Here is an 11798-nt window from a genome sequence, read left to right on the forward strand (position 1 = left end):
TCTTTCTTTCTTTCTTTCTTTCTTTCTTTCTTTCTTTCTTTCTTTCTCAGGGCTTTTCTGTGTAGCCCTAGCTGTCCTGGAACTCACTTTGTCAACCAGGCAGGCCTCACACTCAGAGAAGCACTGTTTCTGATACTTGGAATGTATGTTTATGAGCTGAAGTGTTAAACACACAGGGACTCATCTGTGAAGGACTGAACTAAATTTTACAGCCTCAAGAACAAGATGGGCTACATCAATTGTGCCCATAACAGAATGCATGTTGTGGATATAACAGAATACATGCAGCCTGTGGCCTATGTCTAGAGAATAATGTTAATGACCAAGAAGAATATTCATGAGATATTATTATCTATAAAACATGTCACAATGCCTGTGGTATTTTTCTTAATGCTAACAATAGCCATCTTGGAAAGGGATGTTATGGAAGAGTATTTCCTTTGTTTAATTTTATCTTTATTTTGTAAGTTTTCTGTAAGAAACACACTATGAATTTTTAAAGGAAAAACAACTTGTTACAGATTACAGGGCTAGCTGCCAACAAACAGGATGAGAAAGGCCCGAGTTCCCACTGGCCATCAGAGGACAAAGTGCCACCCAGGTGCTCTCGGGAGCAGGCAGCTGGTGGGCTGTGGGTTCCACCATAGACACCTGACTGGAGAAAGATGCCGCCCTGCGCTGCTCACCCTCTGCAGCCTGCCTGGCCAGGTTTGAGATGGAATCAAGTCCCCCACTTACAGGTCCCTTTTCCTGTGCCTCGGGCGCTTCTCGACACTTTCAGGAAGCCTAGCGGAAGAAGGGAGAAGGCAGAGACTAGCAGAGCACTATCTCATGCCCATAGCCTCAAGACCCAGCAACTGTCTCATTACTCAAATAACACACAGCCTCATCCGGGTGAGGTCTTTCTGTCCAGGGCGGGCCCTGTCTTCACCTCCCAACCTATCTGCACACTTAGCCTCTGTCCTGGCACTCCCTTCACAGGGTCTGTCCCATGGGCCCGGCTTTAACTCTTTCTCCAAAGCCTGATCCAGTCTTTGTTCATCTTAGCAGATGCATCTACCTTTCACCCCCAGCCCCTGTACAATCACTTTAACCATTTCCCAGTCCCCTTTAGAGCCTAAGTTTTTTGGGCACCTTTTCTTTTTTGCCTCCCTTGTGCCAGTACTCCCTGTTTAAATGTTGTTTTTTTTTCTTGCCCCCCATCTTGTATTCCCCCTGATTGATCCCAATGCATTTCCAAAGAGGTTAGTAAGTTTGTCTTCCTCAGCCTCTGCTCCGTTTTATTTGTTGTCGGAGATTTCTGATGATCTGAACAAAGTGAATAAAAAGAGTTATTTTATTGTTATAAATGTAAACAATTCACAGGTTTCTATAGGCAGGCAGTGTTGCCTCAGATGGTTCTCTTCTGCTGCTCTTCTATAACTGACATGGAAGGTGTCCTGTCCCACTGCCTGGCTGATGCAATGGCTTCTGTGCACAGGTGGCTGCTCTTGCAAATGGTTCTTACAGTATGGCCCTCATTACATTATTGTTACCCGATATACACCCAGTTACAAGCACCTTGCATAGGGCCTGATGCATCAATATGCTTGAAATAGTAGAATGAATGAGTTGGAGTGGCTCATCAGCAACTCTGCCATTTATGGGGTAAGTTAAGGCCCAGGCTCCACATTTGCACTGTCAGTGTGATTTACGAGATCTCTGATGATGTGTTTTGAATGGCAGTGTTTCAGGTATGAGATGGGTGGGTATGCAGAGGGAGACTACATTATATTTCTACCTACTAACAAGTGCACATCTTCCCATCGCTTATTTTTTCTTAGTGCCCCAAGGCACAATGGTTACCATAGCAGCCAGGTGCTGATGATGCCTCCAGGGGGCAGCAAGGTGAAATTGAGCCAGCTCCCAAGTCCCCACTTCTCCATGATCTTGCAGGCCAAGGTGAGATGGTCTGAAGTTTAGCCTTTTGTCAGGGCCCCCAACCTGTCTTGGATCGTTTAGACTCATAAACCTTGCTTCTGTAGAGTGCAATCAGGGCTCTGAGATACCTTTTCAGAGACTCCTTCCTCTCCAAGTTGTGTCTCCTGGCACCCTGCCTGGTTGCCTTGGAAACAGGTTCCACTGAGGACAAAGGAGGGAGCTGGGTCCTGCTTCCTCCTGGTCCTGCTGATGAGGATTTTTAGACCGTGGAGACTGCGCTGCCCTGCCCTACACTTGCCCTCATTTCCCACGTTCTCTCTGAATTGGAGTTTGCCCTCTCTCGACACTGACGAGGACATGTGTAAGAGCGTGACCACAGGTGAGTGGAAGAAAGTCTTCTATGAGAAGATGGAGGAAGCAAAGCCAGCTGACAGCTGGGATTTCATCATAGACCCCAACCTCAAGCACAATGTGTTGGCCCCTGGCTGGAAGCAGTACTTGGAACTTCATGCCTCAGGCAGGTGAGTAGCCCAAAGTGAAGGTGCCTGCAGGCAGCCTCTGGGGACGCACCTAGTCCTGGGGTACCTTCTCAGGAGAGAGAACACACAGAACCCGTGCTTACTTCAGCCTCACGGTTAGGCCAGTGTAAACTAGAAGACAGGTAGTCCCTCCAAGGGGGCTGCGACACTCAGTTTGAGTCCGGCTTTTCTGCTGATTGCAGGAGAACTTTTCTTCTTGTGGCTTCTTCATTTGGCAAAAAAGAGGTAGAATATGATTATTAGTTTCTGACTCTGACAGTTTACGTGGTTTCAGAGTTTAAGAATGTGTTTAAAAGTAGCTGTAAACTGGGAGAAGAGAGGCTTGGGGTCACTGGATCTGGGCTCCTGTATTGGAGAAGTTCAGTTTTTCATCTCGTTAATTCAGCCTGATTTGATTTAAACCATTGAACACAAGAGGCATGCTTGAAACTGGCTCTGCTGTTGACCCTATGACTCCTGAGCAGTCCACTTTCCTCTCTGGACCATGCTTTCCCCGTTTGGTGAATGAAGGGTTAGCCGGCCAATCTTTGCCTTGTGCTCCAGGGATGGAAGACTAGCAACGATCACCTAAAATTCATTAGTGCTGCAGAATATAGGGCCCCTTCCAGACTCAGAGAAGCACCCACATTTTGGAAGGCTCCCAGGTGATTCGTAGGTACAAACAGAGCTGAGAAAAACTAGCATTCAATCCCTGGGTCCAGTTCAGGGGTCTAGGTTAAGACTTACTTTTGGGATTTGGTCTGGGTCAGAAGTGAAGGCCTTCCTGCTTAGCTTGGCTCGGTCGACTCACTTCTATTCCATTCATTTCAGCCAGCATTTCAGGATGCTAGTTCTGCCTCTCACTAGCTGTGTACGTGGGTGGCTTTTTTTTTTTTTTTTTTTTACTGTGTCTTGAAACAGAATGAACGGTGAATGTCTAGGTGATTTCTGTGGCCCTCCGGTTCTGAAATTTTAAAATCCAAGTGTGGTCTGAGTGAGGGAAATAGTTGCTAAAGATATGAATAAACAAAAAGACTAGAATGAAAATGTGGCGCTCCTCCATCGGATGGTAGGAGGGTGTCACATCCTGGTGGTTCTTTGGGGGTGGAGTGGGAGGGCTTTGTGGTTAACTCAGCCTTGGTAGAGGTCTTGTGAGCCCCAGCTGTCCCCTCAGTCATCGTGGGAGACTCTGGCTTTGTGGGAGGGGGACCACCTTGTGCTCACACTGCCTCCACTTTCAAGGCTTGGGAATGCATTAGCTCTGGCCCTGGGCTAATAGTTAATGGTGCTATTAGGCCTCGCCCGTTCAGCGTTGACAGATAGGCTTGTGTTTCTCCGAGCCTGTAAGATTCAGCTTTGCTAAGCGACATCCATGTGATGTGGGCAGAGTGCTCAGTACACCCAGATCATTTTATAGAATGAGTTCCTCGGAACTGGGACGAGGGACAAGGCCTGAAGAAACCAGAAGGAAGGGACACAAGGTCTCTGGAAAGCAACCAGGGAGCAGACATCTGCTAGGTGCCCGCTGGCAAGTCCGGGCGACTGCACTTGTCCCTTGGGCACTCATATAGACCAAGGAGGGCGGCCCCCTGGGGAAGCTAATGGACTCTGGGGACTGTCAGCACACCGCCCCACCTCCAGGCTCTGCTTCTGCCAGCCTCCGCGTCCCCTCACCCCTTCCTGGACTGCTTTCATCCCTTCACATGGCCCCCTGTTCTTTCTCTTCTTCCCACTGGCAGGTTCCACTGCTCCTGGTGCTGGCACACCTGGCAGTCCCCCCATGTGGTCATCCTGTTCCACATGTACCTGGACCGGGCTCAGCGCGCCGGTTCGGTGCGCATGCGCGTGTTCAAGCAGCTGTGCTATGAGTGCGGCACAGCGCGGCTGGACGAGTCCAGCATGCTGGAGGAGAACATCGAGAGCCTGGTGGACAACCTCATCACCAGCCTGCGAGAGCAGTGCTACGGGGAGCGTGGTGGCCACTACCGCATCCACGTAGCCAGCCGCCAGGACAACCGGCGACACCGCGGCGAGTTCTGCGAGGCCTGCCAGGAAGGCATCGTTCACTGGAAGCCCAGCGAGAAGCTGCTGGAGGAGGAGGCGACCACCTACACCTTCTCCCGTGCTCCCAGCCCCACCAAGCCGCAGGCCGAAGCAGGCTCAGGCTGCAACTTCTGTTCCATTCCCTGGTGCTTGTTTTGGGCCACGGTCCTGCTGCTCATCATCTACCTGCAATTCTCCTTCCGTAGTTCTGTTTAAGATTCCTTGCGGGTCTGGGGCTTGCGGGTGGGAGCCAGTTGGTGGGAAGGGGTGAGGTGAGGCCTGGCTTGGGAACGGTTCACATTCTAACACGATGCGGTCATCGATTCAGTGGGAACCCTGGACAATTTACTCAAATTTTCTGTCTTTTAAAAGGGTCTTGGCTGGGTGGTTGACTTTTCAAAAGGAATCTAGGTTCGAAAGCCCTTCAATGTACCTCAGGGATGTTTGCTTTGGAAGCTGCTTTCTCCTAGTCCAATAGCCTCCCCCCCACCGCCGATTTCTGCCTTCTCTCCTTCTGCAGTCAGAACAGAACCACTTTCCTTAGTACCTAGCTGTAGCTTTGAAGAACCTCTCTGCCTTCAGTGTGAGCCTGGCCCACAGCCCTGCCTCAGGCACACACGGAAGAGTCCCCTGAAGGCAGAGAGGTGGGGCCACTGTGCTGCTGGCTCCACTGTACCTTGCCTCTGTTCCCCAGACCCGAAGCCTCTGGCCTTCAGGTGGCTCCCACAGTCTGCCTGGCTGACAGAAGATTGACAGTTGGGGGTTAGAGCCACAGCGTGAGGCCTCCCGCTGGGTGCTTGTGAACTGGCAGAGAATTTAAAGGAGTTTGGAAGAAAAAAAAAATAAAAGCCACATAGAATGACTCTTTATTATAGTGGAAGTTTTTTAGGGTTCAGACTCTCAGGGCTGACGGCCAGAAGAGGGGCCTAGAGCCTGTGATTTTGTTGAAAAGATTGTTGACTGGCTTTTCCACATTGTCTTTCTTGCCAGAGAGGCTCTGTGCCCGGACCACAGGGATAGGTAATCTCAGCTAGAGAGGGCGCATTAAAGATACAAACAGCTTGTTGGTAGCGAGTGCCCAGAGGCTCACTGCTCTTCAAAACGGGATGCAATTCGGTTTGCAGTAACAGGTTTGTAGACTCTCTGGTAGCAGAGGGTAGAGGGAGGCTGGTGGGGAGAGGCAAAAAGCTGGAAGTCAGATGCTGCCTATGCTGAGCCTCACCGTCTCTGTTAGTAACTAACTTCCTGTCCTCCTGCTACTCCCTTTTCTAGAAATTCATGATGTCTGTAGAGGGGGAGATAGGAAGTCCCCTTACATACAGCGGGACACATAAAGACCTTAGGGATGTCATTAATGTACCTCTGAGATTCCTTGATATCATGGTCCTTGATATCATGATCAAGGGGCCCCCTCTCAGTATCCCATCTTCTCTCTGACTGAGAAGCTTCTCCGTGCAGCTTCCACTCTGGGCTGATCCTGTCCACAGTCAGGAGTGGATCGGAGAGTAGCACAGCTCAGTCTCACCGCAGCCCTCACTCTGACAGGAGCAGCCAGCTGTGACGTCTTCCTTCACAGTATTAATTGCTTCAGCCGGCCACATATCCTGGGCACCACTCCCTAGGAACTTCTGATTTGGGTCACTTCAGGGACTCTCAGCCCTGGCTGAATTTTAGGAACCCTGAGGAGCTTTTTAAAGAAATAGCAGTGCACCTAAACACAGAGTTAGAAAAAAAAAAACAAACAAACAAACCTTCCCTTGCCCTGCCTCTGTGGCCTGGTCTAATACCTCTGAGAGAGGGGCGGCTTCGTTTGTATCCAGTTTATAAACCATGCCTGGCAATTTTCTCTGATGGACCTCTCTGGCTGCGCTAGAACTGGGAGCTCTGTTTCCCTCCTCCGTTGCTTTACTTTTCACCCCATGTGCTTCGATTATGATCCTCCTGTATCCTTTCCCACCATGGGGATCTGTTGCTACAATGATGTCACCCTGCTCCTTTTGGTTTCCATCACTGAGTCTTTCTGCCTTGCTGGAACACCCCCCGGACCTGTTGCAATCTCTCATTCTTGGATGTACTCCCCATTAGAATTGTAAGTTCCACATATTGCCTTCACAGATTCCATGTATTGCATTTACCTCTGTTGAGCACATGGCAAGAGCTCAGTACAATCTTGTTGAATGACTAAGTCAATAGGTCATCTCCAGCCAGATCTTTGCTTCTGTAGTGTGTGCTCATGGCAATGCGTGTAGTCCTCTTTTCATATCACCGCTTATTTTCCTAGGTCTTGTACTCAAGTATCTCAAATAAAATATTTAAGCCAAAGCATTTGGAGGATAGAGTTAATTTGTTTCAGATGGTAGCATGGAACTAGACAAGAGATGCTAAACCCTCTAGGCACTGGAAACTGTGGGTTCTGTTTTAATTCTCAACTGATGACCCTTGGGACTTTCAGATGCTCATTTTTTTTTCTCTGTCTCAGGTCCCCTGTCTTGGGGTTTTAAACATCTTTAAACATCCTCCTTCCATCCCGTACTCATCCACATGAAGCCTGGTTCTTCACAAATCCCAGGGCTAGCTTCTGAGCGCCCCAGATGGTAGGGAGATCATCCGTGGTTGAGGTGGCTCACACCTTCTTTGGCTAGCTCTGCCTGGGAAAGAGACCTTTTCCTTTTTGAGCTTCCTCCGAAGGATTTGTGTATTGCAGTCACCAGTTCACACATGGGAGCTCACAAGGAAGACTCCTTCTCCTAACCCAGGTCTTTTTGCTGCACAGCAGCTAAGGTATCCTTTTAACCCCAGTCAGGCTCTGCTGTCCCCTGCCTCCCTTCCCATTCTGTAAATGCCACAAATGACATGGCTCTGATCATCTTACGACGCCTTTTAGCACCTCCTCACTTCTGAGGCTACACTGGCATCTGGCTGTTTGTCATGCATGACGGACATGCTTTTCCCTAGGGCCTGTATACCCCATTCCCTCTGCAAGAAATGGTCTCCAGAAAGGTTTTTGGCTCACTTTCTAACCTCCCTCAAGCCTCCTTTGTGGCTATTTCATGCCACAACCTGCATTCACACCCCACACTGGTCTCTTTGGCATGAACTGTTGTCTGGCTCCCCAGAACTCTGAAGCTAAGAGAGGGGCTTATTTGTTGGTACTTCATGCAGGAATGTGACCCAAAGAGGCAGTGCTTAGGGAGTGGGGAGCAGAGCAAGTGCCCCAGTGGGGGGGTTAGGGGAATGGAGGGGCGTGGCTTCCTCAGTTTAGTCTTATACCTCCTAGGACTATATTCAGGGGTGGGGGGTGGGGGTGGAGGGTGAGGGTGGGGGGATGGAGGGGCGTGGTGACCCTGCCCTCCGTGGACCAGGACCTCCCACATAGTTGTTAATCAAAACGCTTCTGATGGAGGATTTTTCACCGCTGAGGTTCCTCTGGCTTGTGTCCATCTGACAAAACAAAACAACAACAGTAACCAGTATGGGAGCATAGCGGAGAATGAAACTAAAAGCGGTTGTTATTATTAATAGCCAAAATGGAAGTCTGTTTGCTCACTCTCTGCATCAGTTGTTCCCTGTAACCAAATACGTGAGTGCAATGTGGGGGAGGAATAATTTGTTTTAGCTCATGGCTTGGGGGGCTCTGGCTTTGGGGTGCCTGCCTCCATGAGCTTGGACAGAAGGCCATGGTGGCAAGAACATGTGGTAGAAAGAGCTTCCACGGAGTGGAGACAAGCAGAATGTGACAAGGAAGGGCCATGCCCTAAGAGCCTACCCCCACTAACCTCCTCATTCCAGCTAGGCCTCGCTCCTGAAAGTTTCCAGGATTTTCCAAAATAGCTTTACCAGGTAGAGCTAAACCAACAGCAGCTCCACAGAAGCACTTGTGAAGCCAGTGGTCATGCACCTAGCATCATTTGAAGCAAACGTGGCCAGAGCCTTTCCATTAGCTCTGATCTCTGACCATTAACTCTGCGGAGAGTAATTCACTTGCTGTGGCGCCCTGAGGCAGTAAGTGCTGAAGCAATCTTCAAATAAGGTTTGTCTTCTTTCTCTGACTTCCTTGGGGTAAAAGTTCCAGTTTCTGATTCTCCTTTTCAAGTCCTAATCATGTCTTGCCTCTTTATGAATTGGGTCCAGCTAGCACTCTGACTTCTTTTTTCAGAGGTAATTTGTCCCTTAAGGAATATAGCACTAATGGTATTGAGGAGGTCTGTATCTTTGCCCCTCAATCAAGTGATAAAGTGTTTGGATTTCCAGTGACATTCAAGGCAACAAAGCAAAACAAAATAAACAAAACAAAACAACCTGAAAATGGAGCATATTTATTTTTTCGGTGACCTCCCAGAATGCCTTTAAATGTTTCTTCTATTCTCATGTCCAGTACGGTGTGTGTTTTTAATTTCATGAACACTTCCTCCCATACTTTCTGAATACATTCCCCCTTATGCTTAGATCAGCTGCTGCCTCTGTTCATGCCAGCTAAGAGACACTGACCAGGGTACCAGGCTTTTTCCTTGTGGAATGCTCGGTGTCATCTCTGAAAGTGGGCTACAGCAAGGAGCATTTAATTGGAACAGAGTTTCAGCTTGGGATAATTAAAAAGTTCTAGAAATAGATAGTGATAGGAAATACACAGTAATCTCAGAGTACTTACTCCCACTAAGTTGTACTAAGCTGTACAATGGAAAGTAGTCAGAATGATAAGCTTCCAGAAAAGAAAATGAATTTGCAATCCATTTGGATATGTTGACTCTAAAGTGTATGCGAAACTGTCAAATGGAGATGACATGCAAGAGAAACATCAGTGTAAGACACATATTTCACAAAGGAAATAAAAGCCTTAGAAGAGATGAGATCATCTAGGAGATATAGACAAATGAGGGGAGCGTAGAAGGGAACTGAGGGGTAAACCCTCACACAGAAGTCAGGCAGAAGCAGGAACCCTACAGAAAGGATAGAAAGAAGAAACCAGAAAAGACGAAGTGAACCAGGAACCATGTATTCCTAAACCTAAGCAGTTCCCGGAGTTGGTCATTCGTGCTGAACTCTTTGGCAGGGGTGTGGTGTGGTGTGTGTTACAAAAACAAGGCTAAAAAGAATGTGTTGTGTGCAGCAGTAAAGAACCTGCTGGCACACTGAGAGCTGGTCTGTCGAGCTGTGGGCATGGAAAGTAGCCTTCAGCTTTCCTGGGAGGCGAAAATGTTGAGAACGAGTATTGACCACGTTTCAGATTCATGAAACATTTGGAGGAAAGGCTGGATCTGCAAAGGTAGCCCAGGGCAAGTGAAGTACACGGTAGAGAGACTCAAGCCCAGGCACCTATGTCTACACACATACCACATTTTTATGTGTCTGTTTATTCTCTGAAGAACAATTCCTTGCTTCTGTCAGTTTTGTTATTCATGTCTATCGAGAATAACATTACTTTGAAGAGTGTGAATAGTGGTGTACAGATATATGCCCGAATCCTTTCTTAATTATTTTGATGATTGTTTTTTAATGGAGCATCTTGAGGTGGCAAGATGGATCAGTGGGTAAATGTGCCTTACTTGGTAGAGGCAAGTAAGGCTTTATATGGTAGAAAGAACTGACTCCTGCAGGTTAACCTCTGACCTGTGCTGGTTAGTTTTTGATTAACTTGATACAAGTTAGGGTTATCTGGGAAGATGGAACCTCAACTGAGAAAATGCCTCCATCAGATTGGCCTGTAGGTAAGTGTATGGGGCATTTTCTTGATGAATAATTAATCAACCACCTAGTGGCAGGTGGTTCTGAATTATATAAGAAAGTATACTGAGGGAGCCATGGAGAAGAAGCCAATAAGGAATATTCCTCCATGGTCTCTGCTTCAGTTCCTACTTCCAATATTCCTGCTTGAGGTCTTTGCCTGAATTCCCTCAGTGATGGGCTGTGACCTGGGATGTATAAGCTAAATAAACCCCCAAGTCACTTCTGGTCATGGTGTTTACCACAGTCATAGAAAGACTTTCATATATGTACTGTGGTATGTGCACATGCCTGCACATATACCCATAGACACACCGACTAAATACATGATAGATGAGAGATAAGTAGATAGATGATACAGAGCTAGATAAAATAGATAGAGGTAGATAGATTATAGATAGGATAGATAGATAGATGACAGATAAATAGATGATTGATAGGTACATAGATAGGATAGATGATTGATGGATTGATTGATTGATTGATAGGATGGATAGATAGAATAGACAGACAGGCAGACAGATAGGTAGATAGAGTAATAAAAATCAGCAATTAGAAAAATAGAGCTACCAGTCTTTGTAGACTGGCTTTGGGCCACAGAAGTTTCTTACTGATCATGTGAAGAGTAAAAGATGAGGTCTCCCCAAATATTCTCCTCTGGCAGCCAGAGTGGATTTGGGTTAGCCAAAATGGAGTGCGCATTTGGTGCTGAGCTTGAGTGGTGGTCTCTGGTAAATAAACTTTTGCCTTCTGACTTTGGCAGTCAGCCAGCTTCTGAAAGACTGACCTTGGCAAGCTTTGCATTAGGGAGCTCTGTTCCTGGGAACAAGATAAGCAAGCTCTGTGCTACCCTGGGAGCCAGATAGCTGGTTCCGTGCAACCTTGAGTGAATCCTTGGAAGAGCTGCCAGCTGATGCAGATGGATGTTACAGTGAAGAAAGTTCTTGTTCTCTCCTGCTTTTATATAGCTGGCTCTCCCTTCAATAAATCGGCACCTTGATCAATGACTTGGTGTTCTTCTTCATGTCACCTTATTCTCTCTATCTCCCAGCCCTCCCCTCAGGTGGTATCTAAGTGTGGCTGTGGGCAGCCACAGGTGGTGCTGAAACCTGGGAACCTGAGAAGGAGGACCAACTGAGGCAAGTTATACGGACCAGAGGAGCGCGCACAAAGCAACTGACTAAGGTAAGAGTCAGGTGGCCGTCATGGGGCAAGGAACTAATAGGCTGGGATTTATCAGATCCCTCAAATAGGTTTTAAGACACAGAGAATTAAGATAAACACCCTAATCCCTTTAATATGTAAATAAAGTTTGTCCCTGGTTTCCAGATGTAGGTACCATCAATCTGGAGACTTGGGAAAAGGAATCTCACAAGCTAAAGAGTTACTCAGGAAAATTAGAGCAGCCAAACAGGCAGAAAAAAGTACTTCTCAGGTTATTTCAAATGTTCATAAAGGAGCTCAAACAGATTTGTGTAATTTGAGAGCAAAAAATTGATTTAGGAGACACGCTCTAGATACTGAGTATAAAACAGAGTCAGAATAAAAAGAGCTGCCAAGTCTCACAATTCAGACTGGCTCCTGCACCCTTGGCCC

The 11798-nt window shown here is 47.4% G+C and overlaps 1 protein-coding gene across 2 annotated transcripts; it reads left to right on the plus strand.

The window, feature by feature from the left end:
* The first annotated feature begins 2169 nt into the window (after positions 1 to 2169).
* Positions 2170 to 11288, plus strand: Rtp1 (receptor transporter protein 1). 2 transcript variants are annotated; one of them, XR_008722161.1, is made up of 3 exons: positions 2170 to 2441; positions 4178 to 5611; positions 11254 to 11288. XR_008722161.1 is itself a non-coding variant. In XM_055625079.1 (2 exons), exons 1-2 carry the CDS (start codon positions 2170 to 2172, stop codon positions 4695 to 4697), a joined length of 792 nt encoding a protein of 263 aa, XP_055481054.1. In that variant the 3' UTR covers positions 4698 to 6796. The 2 variants fall into 2 exon arrangements, 1 of the variants encoding a protein (XP_055481054.1); XM_055625079.1 differs by lacking the exon at positions 11254 to 11288 and having other exon boundaries at positions 4178 to 6796.
* Positions 11289 to 11798: the final 510 nt, after the last annotated feature.

The sequence above is a fragment of the Psammomys obesus genome, unplaced genomic scaffold (assembly GCF_907164565.1).
Source record: "Psammomys obesus unplaced genomic scaffold, mPsaObe1.curated_primary_1811, whole genome shotgun sequence".
In the NCBI taxonomy this organism is placed as follows: domain Eukaryota; kingdom Metazoa; phylum Chordata; class Mammalia; order Rodentia; family Muridae; genus Psammomys; species Psammomys obesus.